General features: G+C 39.1%; 1 protein-coding gene across 2 annotated transcripts in view; it reads left to right on the forward strand.

Moving 5' to 3' along the window:
- Positions 1 to 25104, forward strand: part of RASSF8 (Ras association domain family member 8) — a 123260-nt gene that overhangs the window by 96093 nt on the left and 2063 nt on the right. For both annotated transcript variants that reach the window (XM_066264926.1, XM_066264935.1), the window contains exons 2-4: positions 10297 to 10501; positions 21532 to 22421; positions 24426 to 24570. In XM_066264926.1, the coding sequence (XP_066121023.1) occupies positions 10399 to 10501; positions 21532 to 22421; positions 24426 to 24570 (1138 nt within the window). In that variant the 5' untranslated portion in view covers positions 10297 to 10398. The remainder of the gene's footprint in view (positions 1 to 10296; positions 10502 to 21531; positions 22422 to 24425; positions 24571 to 25104) is intronic.

Below are 25104 nucleotides of genomic sequence, written 5' to 3' on the forward strand. Positions count from 1 at the left end.
AACAGTGGAAACACTTCCAGAAAGAGTGCCAAGTTTATGCTTCTACTAGTGATTCAATTGACTGTCTATAAATAGATACCCTCTTGATTGTGAGAACATCTATCCCATGCTACAATGTTGAAATCTCCTTAAATGTCCCTCTCCCTGCACCCGCTCCAACACCTCCTCAGAATTAAATCCCTTAGGCCTGGAATCTTTGATTCCCATTTTATAAGTAAGGTAACTGCTGACTCTGTTGGACTATGACTTTTTATTGTTTTCTGAGCACTGAATATGTTGATATAAAACTAGCATGAATATTTTATTTCAGTTGGTTAGACATGATTTACATTGGTTTATTCTGTATGGTTTTTATGGTCTAAAATTTAATAATTTATATGTTGTTATCTACAACATTAAAACATAAGCCATGAGTTTTTGAGGATTTCTTACATTAATTTTCATATGTCCAGCTTTTAGAATATTTCATTGTTAAACTTGTTCCTGAGAGGGCTATACAATTTTGCTTCTCTGATAACTGAGGTGGAGCAGTATTTTTAAGGAATTTTGAGAATGCAGGCAATCAGAAATGCATAGATCTCCTGGCTTTGACACTAGATTGTTGTATAACTTGAGTAGTTAGTTATTGTGTAATGCATTAATTTAATGAGCATGTACTATGTTCACAAGATTAGCAGTTATGAAAAAAGGAGAGAGCACTGACTTCTAACTAGAGAGTGTCTGTGTGTGTGCCTATATATACACACACACATATACAACATATGCATAGTTTAAAATACTGAATTGCAAGTCTAGATCAGTCTTAAAAAGGAAGCACAGGACACCCTGATACAAATTTATACAGGTAAGTGAGTTTTATAGATTTATGTCACTTACTCTCTGACACTTAGATGTGTTGGATCTATCTGACTTCTCAGCTCTAGATGCAAGTTTCTAACTTTGCTGGATAGCTCCACAGAAATATCTGTTGCTCTTGCAAATTCAGAATATCCAAAACTTAATTAGTAACATTTTATTTATGACTGAATCATACTAAGAAAATGAATTGCAACATGTTGTAAATGGTTTGGAACTTTTAAAGTCTAGCTTTAAAAAGGAAATGAGATCTAAGTTTATTTAGCTTGATTCTTTTCTGTAATAATACAGTTACAAATTGAAAAGGTGAGTTTATCTTTGCCCCACCACCTAAAGGACCTAAACATAGCAATGTAAGAACTTGTTGTCTAAGAAAACAAATAACCTATCAGCTGGGAAATGTGTATGATGTGTTTACTCTGTATTCCCAAGCCATGAAATGGGAGAGGATATTAAACATAAATAAATATATATGGGTCTGTTTGTCTTCATAATCTTAGACCAGTTACTTAGGTAGGTAATTTATAAAGCCAAGCCTGAAAATAGCTTGAAAAGTCTGTGCTGTTTACTCTATCAGTTCTTTTGTTTTGATTTTATTAGATTGCCTACATTATTTTTACTAAAACCTCTGAGTTTGTAGGCTGTATGTATGTCTTTCTTCTTGACTGGGAACATTTAGCCTATTTTGATTCATTTGTTTTTAGGGAGGCAAAAGTTTTGCTTACATGATAAAGTGTTGAAAAAGAGCTGTGTTGGGAGAATTTTATGCTCTGAATTTTATCCAGTTCCTGACCATTTGGGCCATATTTTTTGCAGTCATTTTCCTATCAACCTTTTTTCATAAGCACCATATACTTGCACATTTTCTTTTACTGAATATTTAAAAATTAATATTCATAAAATTATTTCAATTAAAATTTTTACTTATGAACACATGGAAATCACAAATTGTAGATTAGAACAATAGTATTCCTTCTTTAGGTATTGCCTTGAGATATATTGAAGAATTTTACAATGTGGTATAGTATTTACATCTGTAATGGTAAGATTTAACATTTATTTCAGGAGTTTAAATTAATACTACAGGGCTTTACTGGACTTAAAATACTTGATGCCAATTTTGTCGCCTCTGGGTTCACACTGACACTTTTGCATTAGTTCTGTGTCCCCCCCCCCCCAGTTAAATGTAAACTGTCAGTTTCTGTCCTGTGCTATTAGCACCTGTGCTATTCAGCAAACACATGTGACATAACATCAGCTACTGTGCTAAGGGGTTCAAGCAGTAGTATGGGAATCAGAGGAATTACGCAGTTAAGCTCTTTGAGAGTTGCCACAGTAAAACAAAACACGGGGCTTTGGAAGCATAAGGAGGGTAGCAACCTCCAGATTAGAAGAGGGGCCAGAAGATCGGGGCAAGATGCCCGGAAGGCGGCTGGCGTGAGAGTGAAGGAAGTGCAGGTATCAGAAGCATTTTCCAAGGAGAGAGAGCGGCATGTGTGATACAGAGATCCTGGAGAAAACGATCCGTTTAAAGGCCTGACGCTCCTCGGCCTGCATGCAGAGAGCGACTAGGCAAGTTGCAAGATGATCAAGAGGTCATATGTACCTCAGCAACCCGTGAGGAGTTCGGGTTTTATTCTGGAGGCAGTGGAGAGCCATTGGAGGATTGAGAGCCAGTGTGTGGGGTCAAATCTGTATTTAAGAAGATTTTTCTCCAGCAGTTATAGATAAAATGGATACACAGCAGAGAGGCAGGATGAGAAGGCAGGCTGAATAGATCAGTTAGCAGGCAGATGTGGATGCAGGCACCACACTCTCAGCTACAAGTGTTCAAGACAGGATTTGTCTTAGCCCCAAACTGAGAACAACCCAAATGCCCATCAACAGCAGATAGATGAATAAATTGTGGTCTGCAATGGAAAACTCTACTGCAGTGGGAAAGAATGAACTGCTTTGTGCAGCAACAGCTCCAAAGTTCAGCAAACTGTTGCACCAAAGAAACCAGACACCACTTCATACACTGTCATCCATTTGTACCAAATTCAGAAACGGGCCCAACTAGCCTGTGGCGATAGAGGTCAGAGAGATGGTTGCCTTTCAGGGAAAGGGTTGGGGCTAGGAGAGGGGTGCTTCTCAATCTAGGATATGATTAGATGGATATGTTTGCTTTGTGAAAATTCATCACACTTTAAAATTTCTGATGTTTTTTGTAGTATGTTATGCTTCTATTAAAACATTTCTTTAAAAAATCCAATATTCTTGTACCATAGACATGTGCACTATTCAAACATCCCCAGCTCCCTTCTATCTAAATAGTTAGTGGCTTATTACCTGGCTGCTACTTGCCCTCTTGCCACGGCAGGGACAGGAGGCATATTTCAGTGACCTCTGCAGTAATTCCTGGCCATGTCTTTTGACCCATTTTATTTCATGGGATGGTATTTCTTGCAAGTGACCTTTGCCAGGATTATGACTATGCTTGAGCTTTGCTCTCTACTCTGAAAATGTAGGGCTTAGTAGAACATAGATGTGATGGAAATCAGATATACTAATAAAATGCAAATACATTTATTTAAACATAACCAAAAATAAGGAGTTTTCCCCCTTAAGCAAGCAGTTTGATTTGGAAAATGTATTGGGATTTATTTTTTTTTTCCGTATTTTTCTGAAGTGAGAAGCTGGGAAGCAGACAGACTCCCATATGCTCCTGACCAGGATCCACCCGGCACGCCCACCAGGAGGCAATGCTCCACCCATCTGGGCTGTTGTTCTGTTGCAACCAGAACCATTCTAGCGCCTGAGGCAGAGGCCATGGAGCCATCCTCAGCACCCGGGCCAACTTTGCTTCAATGGAGCCTTGGCTGAGGGAAGAAGAGGGGGAAGGGTGGAGAAGCAGATGGGTGCTTCTCCTGTGTGCCCTGGCCGGGAATCGAACCCAGGACATCCACATGCCAGGCCGACGCTCTACCACTGAGCCAACCGGCCAGGGCCTGTTTTAAAGTTAATGGCTTCAGTAGCTGTACCCTACAGTTGAGGCTTTTATACTTATTCATGTGCTTTGGGTTTGGTGAATAACTTTCCTCATTCTCTCTGACTGCTGATTGACAGGCCATAGCCATCTTCACCTGACGCTGTAGTTTCTATAAAGGGCAGGGACTAAGCCTGAGCCCAATTCTATAAATAGGATATTGTCAAGTAGAGTATCACTTTAGTCAGCATCACTGATGAAATTTGCAATAAATATCAGGTCTTTTGCCCTGAAATTGTCACAGTGCACATCTCCAACTTAGCATCTTATTTTCTTCAATAATACTGAGACCCCACTAAACAGTGCAACAGTTTTTAATTTATTTGAACCCCGCTACTTCCCCAGCTAAAAAGAGCACACACAGTATCTAAAGAGAATGGCCACTTAAGAGTGTGAGGAATAAAGTGTGGCCATTTGGAACAATAGCATTATTTGTTTTACTACATTGAATAATTAACCTCCTTATAAAAATGTTATTATAATACAATGGGAAATACTTATCTCTTTAAATTATTACCAAAAGATGTACCTATTTTTTTCATCTCTTCTAGGGATTTAATTACTTAATTACATTTTCTTCAGGAGATGAGTACAATAAGCAAAATTATTCTCAAATCTTAAAGATTAGAAGAAAACCTCCTTTTCAAGTTGTTTGCGTGGATACCATTTTTGTAAGAGAAAGTTTATTTAGAAAGTCACAGGTAGAAGCGAGCCATAGAAGAAATGGGCCCAGGAAACAAGTTACAGCAAAGGAAGAGCCAGTGAAGCTGGGGGCGGGGCAGTGGAAAGAGGTGTGCACCTTGAGGGGCAGAAGGAGGAAGAGAGGTTTGGGGGTGCTGGGGTGTGGGGAGAGCGCCCTGGGGACAGAAGGGGTATGCTTCATAGAGAGAGCTGCCAGTTTTCTGTGAACTAAAATAGTTCCAGTTTCACAAAGATTCTTAGGGATTATGCATCTTTAGTTTTGCCAAATATTATTTCTGGCTCTCATACTCTTAAAGCATTTAGTGCTTTAGCCACAGAATAAGTATAGTAATGAAATTTAAAATATATATATATATATATATTTAAACTATTCTACTTTATTTACAGTGTTCATTAAATCTTAAAATTAAAGTTGGATGTTTTATAGTCTGGCAACCACTTTGACCCAAGGAGCTAAACTTTTTGTTTATATATTTATTTTACTACTATTTGTGATTAAAATGATTTTACTTTGGCTTTGAAATGTTTACGTATTAATTCAGCTAGAAATATATACCTGCAAAGGAACGTGTTTTGCTATATGGCTTGGCTATTTGAAGTCGCTATTGTAGCTATAAATCAAAAAATTGTTTTGTTGAAAAGTTTACACACATAGTTCTATAATTCTAACTATAAAAAGTGTGTGTCAGAATTGATAGGCTCAATATTTATTATATTATGAATGAGAATTCTGTAAGATTTTGGCTTCATGATGAAAAATAAATTTCTTTTTATCCTCTGTTAAGTAAAATGGTGGGTTTCATTGCAGCATACTATAACCATTAAGATCAGGAAATAGATTCATTATACCTAAATGGTGTCTGTAAAGTATTGAACATAATTTACTATAACTCAAATGTATTAAAAATCACAAAAAGCCCTGGCCGGTTGGCTCAGCGGTAGAGCGTCAGCCTAGCGTGCGGAGGACCTGGGTTCGATTCCCGGCCAGGGCACATAGGAGAAGCGCCCATTTGCTTCTCCACCCCTCCGCCGCGCCTTCCTCTCTGTCTCTCTCTTCCCCTCCCGCAGCCAAGGCTCCATTGGAGCAAAAGATGGCCCGGGCGCTGGGGATGGCTCTGTGGCCTCTGCCCCAGGCGCTAGAGTGGCTCTGGTCACAATATGGCGACACCCAGGAGGGTCGCAACATGGCGACGCCCAGGATGGGCAGAGCATCGCCCCCTGGTGGGCAGAGCATCGCCCCCTGGTGGGCGTGCCGGGTGGATCCCGGTCGGGCGCATGCGGGAGTCTGTCTGACTGTCTCTCCCTGTTTCCAGCTTCAGAAAAATGAAAAAAAAAAAAAAAAAAATCACAAATGAAGTATCCCACATAAATTCAGGTTTGGAGAAGACATGCTTCTGTCTTGCAGACAGCTTATTGTAGTAGAAAGGACAGAGAACCTGGCAGTCTGACGACATTTGGACTCAGATCCAAGCTCTGTTCCTGCTTTCTCGAGACAAGGGAAACTGGGAGATTTCAGTTTCCAGCAGGGACCTCAGCGGCCATCTATGCCTTATTTAAGTCTGATTTGATTCTTGAACATCTGCTCTTTGCTTCTTTCCAGTCCTCTGGCAACAATTAGGATAAATATATCATTTAGCTTAGTAGTATTGGAATTTATAGCTCCCATGGTCACATCTGTTTGATTACTTTCTCTCCTGAGCCAAGATTGGCGATTCCAAATGTCCTTGCAAACGTGACCAATAACTTTATCTTGTAAAGATAAGTAGCTTTTTAATGGTTATGAGTATTATCCATATTTATATCTGCCTGTTGCTGGCTGAGTGACTTTGGATGAGTTACTGATTTCTCTATACAGTTTCTCCTTTGTCTCGTAATAATTCATGTCACATAGAGGTACAAGTGGATATAGAAAGGATTACATTAAAATACCATATATATCCATATATATGTATATATATATATAACAGTTCGCATTGATCACATAGTTAAAGTTAGTAAGTGTTAGCTAGTTACCCACAAAAATGCAAAAACTTAGCACTAGACTGAGACAAGGATGCTCGTTGACAGTGTAAAACTAGAAACAAGAAAGCAAAGCACTGACTTAGTCCATCCATCATCTGGGAATGTGAGAGTCAGGCAACTCAGATTTCCTGCTGTACACATGTGTGTAAATGGCTGTGAGCATGCCACAAGCGTGGGTTTGGGGTTTATAAATAACTCTTAGTAAGTGGGTGAATTTGCAAATAAGGAACCCACAAACAATGAAGATTGACTGTAATTGCCTTATTAAGGCACTGGTCTTGGGGGAATATATTTCCACAAATGCAGATGCTTAATTCCAGTAGACTTTTAAGATAATAAATGGTTCATTAGCTAAAGAGAACACTTGTTCACCAGTAGCATATTACTTAGGAAAACTAGTTCCTCATATCAAAATTATTAAAATAATAGTGGTTTGAGTATAGAAGCCTCATAATGAAAACACTAACTCTTCTATATTAATACCCTTACAGGAGAACTTTATTTCTACCTACATCACTGTTCCATGGAAAAAAATTATTCCAAATTCTAACTGGGATTCCAAAGCCTTTTTGCTTCCTGAGTCTTTGGTTCTAATGATGACCAGTCCATCACACGCTGCGACAGTATAGGACTTTCACTTCCCCACTAGTCTAGTTCTGGGGGTCGAGTTGGACTCTGGAAGATAGGAAGGGAAGAACAGAGCAGCAGCTCCTAGAAGGGAGTTCTAGGGGCCTCTGCTGGAAAGATAGATTCTTCAAATGAGTCTCATGAATAACACCCTGATTTTTAGGGAAGCTAGGGGTGATTGTCAGTATAGCCCCAAACTTGACAAAAGCCATATATGATAAACAGTGGCACTCTTAGAAATCAAATTTTGGACCATGTGGTTCATTGATCTGATCCACTAAGTCATTTTCTACCCTCCTTAAAGGTTCAAGTTTGAAGGATATTAGTGATGTTAAAACAAAAACGCCGACGCTGGTCATCTCCATGATGACCGATGGTAGAAAGTCTCTGATCAAGTAGTCAAATACCCTGCAAGTTTATATGAACTACGCAGTGTTATCTATGCTCAGTATTTTCCTATTTTACTATACTCCGTAATAACTGCTTACAAAAATTAGGGGATATTTCAAAATGAATATGAAGCTATAAAATATTCCCTAATTCTTATGAGCAGTATATTTAACAGATGTGCATGTATTTTATGTTCATTTGTATTCACTTAATGATTAAAAGCTCAAGGTGAAACAGTATTACTTTAGATAGGAAAATATGTGGTGGTGGATTAAAACCTTTATAAAAATTAAAAATGAGCCTCATAAGTTTCTTTGAAATGATAGGTTTTTTTGTGGGGAGGGTGACTTTTAATTAAATCTTCTGTCTTTCTTGTTAAGTTTCCTAAGTTTAAGTTTTTTTAATGACAAGGGACTTAGTATTAAATAGATTTTAATGCAGCTGAGTATTTTTTTTAATTGAGCTCTTTTATTTATTTTAATAAAATAATTTAATTTTAATATATTAACACAGTATATATTATTTGGCCATATTTTAATCTTAATTTCATTCCAAGAAAGAATATATATTCTAATTTTAGTAGAGTGCCTAGCAGGGAAAGAAGCAGATTTTGTTTTAAGTCATAGCTTTTCTCCTTTCTTTCCTCAGATGTTCCTTAAATGGATTGGGGACAGTAGCATATCAACCTCCTATTTGAAATGTGGAGTGTACACCAGCCTGTTAAATAAAGGCTCAGAAAACTCTCCATGTAAAGGAGCTTCTTTAATTTTACTTACTGGATTTCTTATCATTCTTTGGTTTTGGAACCCTTTTTCCCCAGAATCTTTTTTTTTTTTTTTCTTTTCTGAAGCTGGAAACGGGGAGAGACAGACAGACTCCCGCATGCGCCCGACCGGGATGCACCCGGCACGCCCACCAGGGGGCGATGCTCTGCCCCTCCGGGGCATCGCTTTGCCGTGACCAGAGCCACTCTAGCGCCTGGGGCAGAGGCCAAGGAGCCGTCCCCAGCGCCCGGGCCATCTTTGTTCCAGTGGAGCCTTGGCTGCGGGAGGGGAAGAGAGAGACAGAGAGGAAGGAGGGGGTGGGGGTTGGAGAAGCAAATGGGCACTTCTCCTATGTGCCCTGGCCGGGAATCAAACCCGGGTCCCCCGCACGCCAGGCCGACTTTCCCCAGAATCTTGAACATCTCACAGGAATTCCTAATTAAGAAACACAATTAGAGAATCAGCTTGTGATAGTCAAATGGCCCTTTCTCTGGTTTCCTATGGGCGTATGAAACCACCTAGCTCTGCAGAAGGCACTGAGGCAGCGTGCTGGGGCATCGACCGCCAGTCAGTGCTTGCCCCTGTTTTCAGGATGACAAAGCTATTTGTGTAACTCCTCTGGAGAAAGTTAGGAGTCTTATTAGGTCTATGTTCCTTCAAGTCACAGGTATTCTGGCTCATGTATCCAGATGACCAGGTGGCCTAGAACTGTCTCAAGTCCTTTAAGAATGTACAAGAACACGTTATTGTTTGTAGTAAATACAATTTTACCAGAAAAAAACTTTAGGGTATTTAAGTAAGTTTTTAATACATTATTAATCTTGAAACACCATTTCTGTTGTAAACCTTTAAACAAATTCATGTTCTCTCTAATTAATTCAGTGTTTATTACATCTCATAAACTTTTTTTTATAACAGAGATTGAATGATCACAGGACAATGGCCATACAAATCATAGTTGATTGAAGATTTAATGCAGCACTGGAAACCTGTATAATTTTGTTAATCAGTGTCACCCAATAAATTCAATAAAAAGGAAAAAAGATTTAATGCAGGAAGAGATGAGATTTTCAAAACCCACAGGAAAAAGAATTGTGCATAATTGATTTTTAGCAGGCTAATAATAACATTATAATGCATAGAAGAAATCAAGGCATTTGATTTGACTACAGGAGAATGTAAAAATTTCTGCTTGACACACAATGCAACTAAACAAATGAAACAAACATGGGGGGGAAACAGCAAATATAACAAAAGGTTTATATTATTAGGATAACTTATAATTTAAGAAAATTATCAAACCCCAGTTAAATAAATGAGAAAAGAACATATGTGGGGAAATTGTCAGCCATCAAAACATTAATTTCCTTCCGCTAATATTTTCTGTCCCCTTGAGCCTGCTTGATTTTGGAGTTTCAGGGATGAGGACGACACTCTAGTTTTGGGGGAAGAGACAGAGGTTTGGGACACGCAGACAAGGGGAGCAGTGGAGGTATGCAGACACCTCGACAGGTGCTGCCACGCTGTAGAAACTGATTCCTAAAATGACACTTTCTTATTTCTCTTTAACCTCACAAGTCATTCTAATGAAATATTTAAAAAAAAAAAAAAAAGAAACAGCTTATATGTTGAGCCATAAGGCTCAGTCAAGTAAATAAGATGTACTTACCCTCCAGAGACTGACTTTATGATTAAAATTATTATGATGAATAGTAGTAATATGAAACAGTGTCTTGGTAGGTGGCTATAGTTGGATGGATGCATGCAGCTGAATTCAGTTCTGTAAAATAAGTAAGCGCATGGTCATTAATGGTAGTAGGTTTATATTAAAATTTGTTTTGTGTAATATGTACTTACTAGAAGAAATACTAAGATTCATCCTATTAAAAATGTTTTTCCTCTTTCTAGCTGACTACATAGACTGCCGTCTCCATGTTTTCATAGCCAGAGACATGACCTGACGCTGTGGATGACCGGTCTCTGGGCCCTTGGGCGACTGGCTGGTGCACCATGGAACTAAAAGTATGGGTGGATGGAGTGCAGAGGATCGTTTGTGGGGTCACCGAAGTCACAACTTGCCAAGAGGTTGTAATAGCCTTAGCTCAAGCGATAGGTGAGTGAATTCCCTGGGTGTCTGAGAGAAAGTGGCTTTTGGGCCCAGCTGTGTGTGTTTGCTTGCTGGCTCTATATATAGAGCTCTCAAGTGGGTTTTGTTCATTTGGTTCCATAATACATCTCACAAGCATACTTTTACTAATTATTATTCCCTGCACTTAGGTAAATCTGTGAAAACCCTTATTCCCTGGTTCCCCCCAGGTTTTACCAGTTTTGACTCTAGAGTCTGTGCTGTCTTCTATTCTGCTGTTTATCCTGAATAATGATTTCTGGAACTAAAGACGTCAAAATCTGGAGTCCTAGTTCCCGGACCCCTCATTAGAAAAAATTCTATTTACTGTTTATTCTGTATATTTTTTAAAAAGAAAATGCAACAAGTTAAATAACATAGTTCTTCACTGGAAAGATAATATGTACTTTCTAAGTCTTATCACACAGTAACGATGAAGTCCAGTATGTGCTTATTGGTTCCACTCATTCAATTACCCTATTGCACCTTTTCTTCTTATTTACTCCCAGTTCATCTTTATTACATTTTATGCGTGTTTTTTCATTGCTTTAAATTCTTTTGGAACATGATGGAGACATAAACACCTACATCAGTTAAGCCAGAAATGTAGGTTAAAGTTTATATCCGCATCTTAAATCCATTATAGAAAACACGTATGCCCTGGCCGGTTGGCTCAGCGGTAGAGCGTCGGCCTAGCGTGCGGAGGACCCGGGTTCGATTCCCGGCCAGGGCACACAGGAGAAGCGCCCATTTGCTTCTCCACCCCTCCGCCGCGCTTTCCTCTCTGTCTCTCTCTTCCCCTCCCGCAGCCAAGGCTCCATTGGAGCAAAGATGGCCCGGGCGCTGGGGATGGCTCTGTGGCCTCTGCCCCAGGCGCTAGAGTGGCTCTGGTCGCAACATGGCGACGCCCAGGATGGGCAGAGCATCGCCCCCTGGTGGGCAGAGCGTCGCCCCTGGTGGGCGTGCCGGGTGGATCCCGGTCGGGCGCATTCGGGAGTCTGTCTGACTGTCTCTCCCTGTTTCCAGCTTTAGAAAAATGAAAAAGAAAAAAAAAAAAAAAAAAGAAAACACGTATTAAGAGGAAAATGTGTTTAGCACCATGCTAGGTACTCAGTGCCTCTTTGTCTTTGAGCTTCTTATCAAAAGTTTATTTTATGTCGTGCTAGTTTATAATGGAAACCTGTCAGATTATCTGAGGACTGCAACAAGTCACCTTAGCATTTTGTAGAGGCAGTTGTGCTATCTGCATTGTTAGAAGTCGGCAGTGCCCTATCCAAAGGTAGAGGCTTTATTTTAGTTTTGCCTTAAATACTATGTAGCACACTCACATATCAAACAATGCTGCAAATCCTAGGCTTTCACTTCTAACAAAATGTTCTTACAGTTAGGACTAATACTATATTATGGACTTAAGTTTAATTAGTAAATAGGGGAAAATTAAGGTATTTAATTTTATTTCATAGTCTTTACAACCAAATTATTTTATCAATAGTCCCTTCTTAAAGTTTCACATAATTTATTTGAATGAAATATTCAGCTATTTGCATGTGTGTTTGTTTCCCTGCTTAGTGAAAACTGGGATTAGCAAATGTCAAACCTAACTTTGTTATTTATATTTGAGAATCAAGCCACAGGTAAAACCAAACCAACAAAAAATCAAAAGTCAAGGTAGTTGAGAAGTGTAGCAAGCTGCATCTGTCCATATGGTACCCACATTTTCTACACAGAATTTCAAGAGGAAAATGCCCAGATAGACCAGATGTGTGTTTATCCATGTGGACTAAAGAGTGTGCTTTTTTGTGAACAAGCTAAAAAGAAGCTTTAACTGAATAAACCCCTATTTCTGCTTTTTCAATAACTCGGTCCAGACCTGTTTTGAAAAGATGACAACTTGAATATGGATGTTTTATGATATTTCTCCAAACTTAGCTCAGCAACTCTTTTTCTGTATCATAAATACTTCATTGAATTCAGAACTCATCTACGAGATGACTCAACTGGCAGCCGGCCAGGGGCTGTTGATCCTTGCTTCTGTCGTGCTGAGATATTTTCAGCGTCAAACTCAGTATGCTTCTGATATGTACTTAAATATTTATCCTTCTTGTAATTATAGTTATTGGTATTCAGTCTAAACACTAAATGAAAGTTTTATAGTATTTGACCTAATTTCTACTATAAGAAATAATGAAGGGTTTATTAATTAGGGGAAATTGCTATTGTAACAAACAGCCCCAGAATTTCTGTGGCTTAACACAGTACAAGTTTAGCTCTACTATTAGTGAAGTATGAGCTGACATCACATTTCTAAGTAATTTATAGTGAAGCAGCTTATAGGCTAGTTTCTTGGGTTTAAGGCCTCCCATGTGCCTATGCACACACATACATACAGATACATGTGTACATATATATATTTTGGATTAGGGATTATTGAGTTTTTCTGGTTTTGGGGAAACCATTAAGATAAAAATAGATGTACACAAGTTGGCAACCTGCAAATATGACAGCTCACATTTTCTGACTCGGTGCTGCTAAGTAATCCAATCAAATTAGAGCTAAAGACAGAACATAATTTGATAAAAAGATGTTAAATGTGTCTAGTAGTAGAGAAATAATATTTTCTACTCTAATCTTTGACTTATTTGACAGGTTATATTTAGGTGGTAGAAATAGAACACATTCTGAAATTATAAGAGACAGAATAACTAAAAGTAAAATCATGATTAAAACAATTGTCATGGGTTGGTTAAACTGCCCAGCAAGAGCACGCTGTGTGTTTGGTCCCTATACATCTCAGGCTTTCTGAAACATACCCAGTTTCTTGTTTGTTTTGTTTTTTTGTATTTTTTCTGAAGTTGGAAACGGGGAGGCAGACAGACTCCCTCATGCGCCTGACCGGATCCACCCGGCACGCCCACCAGGGGGCGATACTCTGCCCATCCGGGACGTTGCTCTGTTGCAACCAGAGCCATTCCAGCGCCTGAGGCAGAGGCCACAGAGCCATCCTCAGTGCCCGGGCCAACTTTGCTCCAATGGAGCCCTGGCTGTGGGAGGAGAAGAGAGAGACAGAGAGGAAGGGGAGGGGGAGGGGTGGAGAAGCAGATAGGCGCTTCTCCTGTGTGCCCTGGCCAGGAATCGAACCCGGGACTCCTGTACGCCAGGCCGATGCTCTAACACTGAGCTAACCGGCCAGGGCAGCCATACTCAGTTTCAAATATTGTACCTTGTTTCTTCCATAAACTATCCCAGAAATTCAGGTTTGTATGTGAAACTTCTCAAATTTGTATGTGAAACAGAAAGCCCTTGGCAGACCATCCGTCCCAAATTATAGTAGAGAAAGTGCATTTGCTTTTCCAATAGGCTAAACCAAAAGTATGAAAAGAATGTATTTCTGTTTTCTAGTAGCTTAGAATTTAAAGTACAGCTAACAGAAGATTAGAGAAGAAATGAGAAGGAGGAAAAATCAAGGAGATTGAAGGAAAGGTTTTCTGCCTCACCCTGCTTTGGTGCCTAGGGCCATTTAAAGTACTGATGATTCAGAATTTTTCTCTGTGCTCCCTTCTTGTGATCTTGTTTCCTATCTCCTTCAACTGAAGCCAGAGCTAGCATTTAATGGAAACAGATTGATCAAGGAGAGGTCCCAGGGTGGACTGGACTTTTTTTCCTAAGAAGCTGTGTTTCATATACATGATCCCTTGTCTGTTGCGGGTGCCAGGTTCCAGAACCCCCCATGATAGGCAAAATCCACGAAATAGTGACCTTATATTTATTTTATTATTTATATATATTTTAAGGCTTTATAAATCCTCCCCACACTCTTATAAACCTTTCCCACAGTTATTAACCTTTCCCTCACTTATTTTGCTTATTTTACCTCAAATATATTTACCTTAAAATAATATATAAAAATACCTATATACTGCAAAATCCCACGACATAGCAAAAAATCTGCAACACAGAATTAGATATATACAATTTATATATCCGCAATACCGTGAGACCACAAAAAGTGAACCGCGATGTGGCGAGGGTAACAAAATCAGTTTCCAGACACTTTTTTTACTGAACTCTAGTCTGGTATTTAACACTTCTTCCTCTTCTCTGGAAGTGCCTCCAAAGTAGGGGTTCTACTTGTTTACCCTTCTTACGCCCTTGCTTTGCCTCACATAGGTACTCAGTAAAGCAGTAGCTAGGACAGTGCTGTCCAGTAGAACTTGCTGCCAGGATAGAAATGTTTGCCACTGGCCACACACGGCAATTGGGTACCTGAAATGTAGCTAGTATAACTGAGGAAATAAATTTTTAATTAAAATTAAATGTGACTAATGACCGTTGTAGTAAATAGCACACAGTTCTAGAAGATGACTAGTTGGTATCTCAGACTTAAAATGTCAAAATCCAAGCTTTGTGTCTCGACCACTCCCCACCTTCAGATTTCCTCCTCCTCATCTCAGCAAATGAAGTCTTTTCTTTTCATTGAGTATATCAGCACTTTTGTGTGGTCTGATTTTTTGTTTCTTGTTCTAATACCTTACAAACAATCCACCTAAAAATCCTACCTGCACCACCTCCAGTATATATCCAGAACCTGTTGCTCCCCCGCCCCAGAATCCTGTTACCACCTGATGTAAGCTACCCTCGTTTCTCTTAGGTTCTTGCTGGCCCTCCGGCTCATCTCCCTGCAGCATCCTGGTGCTCGCCAGCCTAGCTGCAACAGGTTTAAACTAATACTTTTAAAATACGCTGCATCATATCACTTCCCTCCCCAAAACCCTCAGGACTCCTGATTTACTCAACAAATTTCAGAGTCCGTACAATGGTCGTCAGGACCCTAAATGTATTCGTTTTACCCCTTCACCATTCTGACCTCATTTCCTACCAATCAGTTTTGATCATCACTTTGTCTTAAACACACCAAACACATTTTGCACCTCAGTCTTTGAACCTGTTCTTCTCTCTTCTGAGAATAAATACTCTGTGCCAGTTATCCTCAGACTTCACTCCCTTGGTTTTCTGCTTGAATATCACAGAGCGCCTCCCTGACTGCGTGTCCTTGCACACCTGCACACCTGCACACACACTCACATACTCCCTATCTGCCGTACTCTTATTTTCCTCTGTTCTACTTATCCACCCGACGTATTTCATATAGGCCACAATCTTACCCACATTTTGAAATCTAAAAAAATTATGAAAGTCTGGAGTGTATCATACTTCATTTGTTAGCCATGCCTCTCATGGCTTGAACTCTTTTGGTGGTAAAAACTGATCTTATTTAATGTGAGGCTGTTTCTAATCTATATTTCATTCAGAATGGCCTTTGATACATTTTACTGTAGAAATTTTAATGTTTGATTATAGAACTACAAGATAGCCTAAATCCCCAAAATTCTGAATTTGCAGCATATCTGACCATAAAGCTGTTACATAACGGACAATAAAACTACATTCATTTATGTGTATATTGTCAGTTGCCTACTACTGTTTTGTTATTGCTTATTCTCATAGCCAGAAACCATGTCTAGCATGGAGTAGACACTCAATACATACTTATGAATAAATGAATGAATTTTTAAAGATTTTTTTCCAGTAAACTACAGGCTGAACTAGGTGGCCACCTAATGTCAAAATTATTTAACCCTAGAATAAAAGGAAAAGAATATATCATATTTTATATTATCACTTTTAACTTAATTTCATGTGTAAATTATTAATTTTGGAAATTTACCAGTTGATTAATTTTGTATCTATAGTATTTACAAAGTAATACTATTTATTATAGAATATTTTGAAATTTAGAAAAATAAAAAGATAGAAGAGTCACTCATGATCCTGCCTCCTAGAAGTAAGCACTATAGGCAGTGCTTTTTATTTGCCTATATATCAGCTTAAAAACGATTTCATAATCATATATCATTTTAAGGTTTCATTTTTCATTTACTAGATTGTGAATTAAATTTTTCACATCATTTAATCCTCACAAAAATTTTATGAGGAAGGCCCAGTTATCGTCCCTGCTTTACAGATGAGCAACCTGAGGCACAGAGGTGTGTGGTAACCTGCCCAAGCTCAAACAGCAGGGGTCCCCAAACTTTTTACACAGGGGGCCAGTTCACTGTCCCTCAGACCATTGGAGGGCCACCACATACAGTGCTCCTCTCTGACCACCAATGAAAGAGGTACCCCTTCCGGAAGAGGGGGGGGGCGGATAAATGGCCTGACGGGGCCACAAGTGGCCCGCGGGCCGTAGTTTGGGGACACCTGTCATACAGCTAGTAAGGAGGGCACTGGCATTCAAACCAGCAGTCTGCTTCAAGAAAACTCCCAACTACTATTATACCCCCTATAATCTCAGTGGACAACTGATAGAAATTATTAATTGAATTACATTGAAATAAGAAATAAACATCCTTAGTAAAATATACTGCTTTTTTCCAAGATCAGACTATACTGCTTTTTTAATATCCAAGGTCATCTTTTACAGTTTTAGTAGTTACAATAAGTAAATATTCACAGTTTTAATGAATGTGACTACATGTAATTCACTGCCTGCCATCAGTCAGGATGGGTTAGAGTATGCTGCATTAACAAACATTTCCCCAAACCTTAGTGGTTTATAGTGATGTGTTAGCTGTTATTTTGGTGAATGTTATTTATGTAAAGTAACCAACACAATGCAGCAAATAGTAGGCATAATAAATGTTACTCATTATGAAATCAATCAATATTTTTATTTTTAATAGTAATAAGCATATCATATAATTCTAGTTAAGTCCTAAATAAATGTGAGGTAATTCTGTGGTTATGTGATACTCTCATCAACACACCGGAGAAACAGATTAAATAATTTATGGATTGAATGCACAGCTGGCTGACAGGTTACACTCAGATATTTTTATATCATTGTCTTCATAATATGGATACAAGAGTTAACTAAGTAGCTCCGCTTAGGACTTGTAGAAAATTCATTGATAAATTTGAAGAGTAGCTGCATATCATCTGGAAATTGCTTTAATGCTTGAAGTTTTTATTTCTTTACTGGTACATTGAGGATCATAATACCTATACTGCTTAACTCACAGAACCAATTAAGATTGTATATGTTCAGTATAAAAAAGCATCAGAGGCATTTAACTAACTATGGAATAATACAGTGTGAGTTCTGTTACACAAATCCATGCTCAATGTAAGAATTCTATGGAAGGGATTAATTATATTCATAGTGTATGCATAAGAATTAGAATTTTTATAGCTCAGCAAAGCATCTATTATCAGAATAATTCAGTAGGATAGGATAGCTTGTTCATCATAGATAAAGAATCAACTATTACTGGCATTACTTCCGATATGTCCAGAAACAAAAGGATATGTTTGCATTAAATTCATAAGAGGTTAATGCCAGCTTTCTGCTATGTGCTCTTAAATAAAGTACAATATTCATCCTTGGGGTAAGGAGGATTTGATATTGAAGAAAAAATCTGATGTCAAAACTAAAGCTTATGAAGAGGGTTGATGATCAGGGTGTTTAATAGAATCTGTATTCCCCAGGACATGCCACTATTTGTGACAGATGGTTGTTGTTTAGTATATATTTATTGAGTAAATAACAAGATCTGACTTATAAATTATGATTCTGGTATTTTGGCTTTAAGAAGAAATTTCCAAAAATTATTTTAAAAAAATGATTGCAGTAAAAAAAATGGTTGAAATAAGGCCATAATATATCTAGATAACCTGTATTTGAATATTTGAGTTTTGGTGTATATTTTCAAAAACTTCACATTACTTCATAGTGATATATTCTGCTTTAAGTTAGGTGAGCACAGTCTGCTATCTTATTGTTTCCTTTTTAATTTTTTTTTTTTTTTTTTTTTTTTTTTACAGAGACAGAGAGAGACAGAGAGAGTCAGAGAGAGGGACAGACAGACAGGAACAGAGAAAGATGAGAAGCATCAATCATCAGCCCTTCATTGTGACACCTTAGTTGTTCATTGATTACCCTCCCACATGCACCCTGACCATGGCCTCCAGCAGACCGAGCAACCCCCTGCTCGAGCCAGCGACCTTGGGTCCAAGCTGGTGAGCTTTGCTTAAACCAGATGAGCCACTCTCAAGCTGGAGACCTGAGGGTCTCGAACCTGGGTCCTCTGCATCCCAGTCCGACGCTGTATCCACTGTGCCACCGCCTGGTCAGGCTCCTTTTTAATTCTTACATAAACAATCTAAAGCCCAATTTCTGTAATAAAATCAAAGCTATCCGTTTATCTTTTTTTCTTAAAAAAAAGAAAAGCTTTTTTATATTTTTGGATGGGTTTTTTCCCCCTTTGTCTAATTGCACTAAATGAGCATTATTGGACAAAAAGGGAAAACTGGAAGTAAAAGCATTCCTAAATAATCTTCTACCAAGACGTTCTCAGAGGTCAGCAGTACCATTAGGCATTGGAGAAATCAGCTTTATATTTAATTATGACTAAATGAGAGTCATTAAAATTTTTTACTTAGCTTGTATAATGTAATAATTCAGTTTTCTTTTTAAAGATACTTCATTGGCCTGATAGCATTAAAGAGGGCTGTGCTGACCCAGTCTAACTCTTATGTTACTTAGGAGAACACAGAGGGCCAGTAGCAGGACTGGGATGCAGTTAAAACCAGCAGAGCCAAGAACACAAAGTGCTGTGATCTTCGAAGCGATGTGTACCATGCAGATTTGTCATGTGGCTTTTCTTGCAGGGATCCCAGTAAATTTTAACCTGAACATCATCAGAAACTGTTTAGCTTTTAGGTAGTCAATCCAGCATGCGAAGGCTTTCCTTTTCATTCACTTTATTTGCCCGGGTGTTTTGATAATAACAACTCATATTTGTGCAGCACTTTTCAGTTTTACAAAGTATTTTTATGTCTTACATCTCACTTGACTCACTCTCACAACAACATTGTCATGTAAGAAAATACTCTCGCCCTCTTGAAGAATCTGAAGCAAAAGGAAATGTAATAGTTTCTGAAAATCATGTAAATTGATGGCAGGGCCAAATTTGATCACAGGCCTTCTGACTCTGGGGCTTTTGTGCTTTCTGCTCTGTCCAGCTTTACCTGGTTGGGAGTTGCTAAAAAAGTCACTTATGGATTTTTTTTAAAGTCAGATCATTGCCATGTTACATCCCTGTTTAAAGATCTCAAGTCAGCCCTTTTGTTATGTTAGATGCCTTTAATAATAGCTGCCATGTACTCAAGACCTGCTATGGGCTAGGTGTTGTGGTAGGTGCTTATTACACTTGACTCTAACTCTTATAACTTGTATGGTATTGCTTCTACGATCCTCATAGAGAAGTAAAATGATGTTATTCCAGTAAGCAATTGACCCTGGCTTAAGGCTCCAGTCTCTCTTCCTCCGAAGTTCCAACATTTTAGCTTCACCTAGGATTCAAGTTTCCTTAAAGGAGAACAGTGCATATGCTTAAGGCAATATCATTCTTTATGTGCTACCTCTGAATTGCATACACAGGTGTTGATATTTTTGTATCCAGATCTCCATTTAATGACACAGTCATTGAGAAAATACTGTGGTTGGTTCAGAAGCTCATGAGATTACAGAAAAAGGCAGGTAAGATAAATCCTATATATGCAAGCATTATAATTGCTAGATGGAAGGGTCAGTTTTTTTTGTTTGTAATAATATTAAATAAAATGGACACTTTTTTTTACTGAGATATAATTAACACAAAATTATATCAGTTTCAGATGTCAAAGTGGGCACTTTTAACAAAATTAATATATTCTGTCTGAACCACTCACCTCGAGTGAAAGTATTTAGGTAATGTGGTCAAAGTAATGTCATTATATTATCTTCTAAAACTTTATCTTCCATAATTACTAATTAGGTTCATTTTTTTTTTTTACTTAAATGTGATTTTATTGTTTTTGTTTTTAATACTATTTTTGCCTTTTAAATTTTTTAGAAGAATCTTTGAAGCTGTTATTATCGAAACTGAACAGGTCTTCTCCGTAGGCCCCTCTTTTTATCTGAAATTATTTTAATAATTTAGTTTTTAGTGAGGTGGTTATTTTGTTTGCCACAAATGTGCAAGAAAGTACTAGCTGTGTGAAGGATGGATTGGCCAGTCCTTGTGGGAGACAAATAAAGGGCCTGTTCAGCTGCATGTCGGCTGAGTAGCAAGGTCTCCCCAGCTCCATGCCCCCTTTCTAGTGGAGAAATGGGCCTCCAACCTCCCCAAGTACTGTATAAAAAATAAAGCAGAGGATTTACAAAGTGGAAGTGTATTCAGATTTTGAAGTTCTACCGAGTTCCTGGGACCAGGCCCTTACCCCTTCCAGGAGGCGTCTAATCTCCTCCTTTGTTCTAGCTGGAGGTCTTCCCCCAACCAAGAAAATCTAGGCAACAGGGATTTGACAAGAGTGGAAGATACTCCCTGAGGGCCTGACCAGGCAGTGGTGCAGTGAAGAGAGTGTTGGACAGGGACACAGAAGACCCAGGTTAAACCCTGAGGCCACTGGCTTGAGCGCGGGCTCATCTGGTTTGAAAGCGGGGTCCCTGGCTTGAAGCCCAAGGTCGCTGGCTTGAGCAAGGGGTCACTCGCTCTGCTGTAGCCCCCAGTCAAGGCACATATGAGAAAGCAACCAATAAACAACTAAGGTGCTGCAACGAAGAACCGATGCTTCTCATCTCTCTCCCTTCCTGTCTGCCTGCCCCTGTCTGCCCCTCTCTCTTACTCTCTCTGTCAAAAAAAAAAAAAAAAGATACTGAAATTTAAAAAGTATAAAATTGAATTTCTGAGCAAGTCTGAAGAATATATGCAGTTCACATACTGTAAGTTGATGCTGCTCCAGATCTTAAGAAGTTAGTATCTTCAAGTGAAAGTTCCCCAGGTAGCATGAACTGTACCTTGATGCTAAATCAGGAAGACACGGTTATCTAAGAGCATCCTCTCTGTCAATATTTTAGCTTAGCTATTACTTATGCCATTTTGACAGTTTATGTTTATCTTTTTTTTTTTTTAATCTAGGTCGAACTGGAAGGTACACTCTAATAGAAAAATGGAGAGATACTGAAAGGCATTTGGCACCTCATGAAAATCCCATAATCTCCTTAAACAAGTGGGGTCAGTATGCGAGCGATGTCCAGCTCATCTTGCGCCGCACGGGGCCATCTCTCAGTGAGCGCCCCACTTCCGACGGCATGGCTCGGATTCCCGAAAGAACTCTCTACAGGCAGAGTCTGCCCCCCTTAGCTAAACTGAGGCCTCCGGTCGACAGATCAATCAAGCGGAGAGAACCTAAGAGGAAATCGTTAACATTTACAGGCGGTGCCAAAGGGTTAATGGACATTTTTGGAAAAGGTAAAGAAACTGAGTTTAAGCAAAAGGTGCTGAATAACTGCAGAGCGAACACGGATGAGCTAAGGAAGCTGATCCGCTTGCAGACGGAGAAGCTTCAGTCCATCGAGAAAGAGCTAAAATCAAATGAAATAGAAATACAATTTTGGGAGCAAAAATATAATTCTAGCCTTGAAGAGGAAATTGTCCGCCTGGAGCAGAAGATCAAAAGAAATGATGTAGAAATTGAAGAGGAAGAATTTTGGGAAAATGAATTACAGATTGAACAGGAAAATGAAAAACAGCTGAAGGATCAACTTCAAGAAATAAGGCAGAAAATAACAGAATGTGAGAGCAAATTAAAGGACTATTTGGCTCAGATCCAGACTATAGAAAGTGGTCTTGAGGCAGAAAAATTGCAACGGGAAGTCCAGGAGGCCCAAGTCAATGAAGAAGAGGTTAAAGGAAAGATCGGTAAGGTCAAAGGTGAAATTGACATTCAAGGCCAGCAAAGTCTGAGGCTGGAAAATGGCATTAAAGCTGTGGAAAGATCTCTTGGGCAAGCCACCAAACGATTACAGGTAAGGACATTTTTACAAAGAGAATGTTTCATCTATTTAAAAGAATTAATATATTTTTGACATCTTTAATGACTATCTGTTTTTCTCTTCCATTTAAAGTTAGACACCCACCTTAGTCTATAACTTTTTTAGAATTCTTGTGATTTACCATAAAGCTTAGTTGTGAGACTGAAACAAAGAAGAGGGCTAGAGCCATGCCGATCCTTGCTCCACGGAAGGAGCTGTCTTACTGTGGTGGTTGTAGCATCAGGTAATTGGATATAGCAGAATAGAATCTTGGCTGGAGTGGACACTAATGGTGAGATAGTGAATCTGACCTTTTCCGTTTAGAGAGAGAGAAACCCAGAGCCAAAAGAGATTGCCAGGGATTGGTTTACCAAGGATTGTATGGCTAGTTGGCTGCTCAGCTCTCACTGCTCCATTGTGGCTACCCTATCTTTTTTCTCGAGGTGTGAATGGTCCCCTCCTCCCCTCCCCGGTCCAGGTCACCCTCCTTAGCTTTCCTGCAGAGGCGGTCACAGAGACTCCCCCCTAGTGTTTGCCCTTCTCTAAAATTTGAGTATAGAACATTTATAGTCGTGTACTCTGATCACTCAACTTACATTTTGTGGATTCTCATTCTTGAAAAGCATTGATGTTCTGGGAGTTGCTAAGAGGTATCAGTCTCTAACAGTTGACATGAGAAAGACATACAATCAACAATAACACGGCTACTTTTAAATTAATTAAAATTAAATAATATTCTGTAAAGCCGTTTACAAATATTAAATAAATTTAAAGTTGTTTTTCGTCACAGTCGGCCATATTTCAAGCACTCAGCAGCACTGTCGCGCCCGCTGTCTGCACAGTGTGGCTTCAGGGCACACATTCAAGAAAGCCACAGTCTATATTATAACAAGATCCCCGTGGACTGCCTGGACATATTGTAGTTTTGGAAGAGCTGCTTTAGAATATGAACTGTTCCAAAAGCAGAGAAAGCTAAGGTTTCAGGAAGAACAGAGGTGATTTCTTTGTTGTTCGCTATACATAGTGAGAGAAAACTACCTCCCTGCAATTCTGAAAATCAGGCATTTCTCACTCAGCAGAAAGTTGTTTTCCTCTGATTTGTCAATATATTACTGTTTTGTATTTATTCTGACACTTAAGGGGACAATTGGAAATTGTGTTGCCTTTGATATTACTTTAGGAAGCACTAACTTTGGCAGTCATATAACTTATGGCTTGCTAGTGTATCCCACTATCTAGTGAAAGATACCAAATAAACTAGTAACACACCTTCAAGAATCCTCTCCCCTCAAAGTAAATAAACAACCACTCTTTCCTACAGTGTCTTCCCGGCCCCTCCCAAGTGCTCAGACAGGCACAGCCCAGGGGCTTTGACCCTCTTACAGTGCAGGAGAAAGTTTATTTAAATCACGGAATGCCTCTTTTCACTTTTAGACCTTTCCAGCTGTCCAAACTCGATCTCCTTTCTTTAGGGCTCTTCAGATCTGAAAATGGTCTTCAAAGGTTCAGAAACCCCCATGGTGAGAATCCTACAGAGCTCTTGCTTTCCTTGCACTGTGTTATCAACCTCAGCATCAGATCTCATCAGAACTTAAACAGTTTACAAAGAACAGAATTCTGAACCTCATGGACCAAATGACTACGCACTTTGCAGTCAGTTATGAGGTGGATAAGTTAACAGCTTAGCAAGATTGCTATAAGCATTGGTATGAATAGAAACCAGTATTTTATTGGTGAAAATTTATAGACATATTAATTTCATTAGGTGCATAATTTATTTCTAACAGGAAAGCATATTTAACAGACCAGACTATCCTTTATTTGCTTATTTCTTGTCCCCTGCCACACAGAAAGTGCCCACCTTAGCCCACTGTATTGCTGTGAGAAGCCAGATTTGTTAAACGCGCTGTGAAAGCGAATATCCCACCTTCGACCAAGATGTCTTTTAGCTGGCCAATACTGAATGCTCGAATTTAAAAAGAAATAATTTCTATCTAGGACAAAGAACAAGAACTGGAGCAGCTGACCAAGGAGCTGCGACAGGTCAATCTCCAGCAGTTTATCCAGCAGACAGGGACAAAGGTGACTGTGCTGCCTGCGGAGCCCGTGGAGGTCGACGCCTCGCATGCAGACACGGCAAGGGGTGAGATGTTGAGAAATCTACTCTTTTTCTTTTACTTTATTCTCACCGGTTAACTGCATAAACTTCTTGCATTCAGTAAAAGTGTTATCCTAACCATTCAAAGCTAATTCTTTTGCCATTTCAAAAAAATGTTTTGATGTATTTACTGTTTCTGGGGGAAATCAATAATATTTAGTTACTTATTTATACAAGTGAGCATGAACCCACCAAACCTTATATCGTTTTCCTTAAGTGTGTGAGTCATAGTCTATTTGTGTTTTAGCTTCCCTGTTCCTCATGCCCCCTCATCCTCTCCTAGAATTAATTTGAGCTGATATTTAAAAGACACTTCTAAATCAGTATGTGAATAGGACCTGAACAACCAAGAAACAGAAGCTAATTGCTCGCCTTCTTTAACACATCGCGAGCTGTTCAAATTACTGAAGACTTGGTTCATCAATGGAAGGGTCAAGTAGAGTTAGTCATCTTCTGTCACCAGGACCCACAGAGGCTGTGAATGTCACTGCATGTCCTTTGATTCTTTAGAGCAGGGAA

The sequence above is a fragment of the Saccopteryx bilineata genome, chromosome 1 (genome assembly GCF_036850765.1).
Source record: "Saccopteryx bilineata isolate mSacBil1 chromosome 1, mSacBil1_pri_phased_curated, whole genome shotgun sequence".
NCBI lineage: Eukaryota > Metazoa > Chordata > Mammalia > Chiroptera > Emballonuridae > Saccopteryx > Saccopteryx bilineata.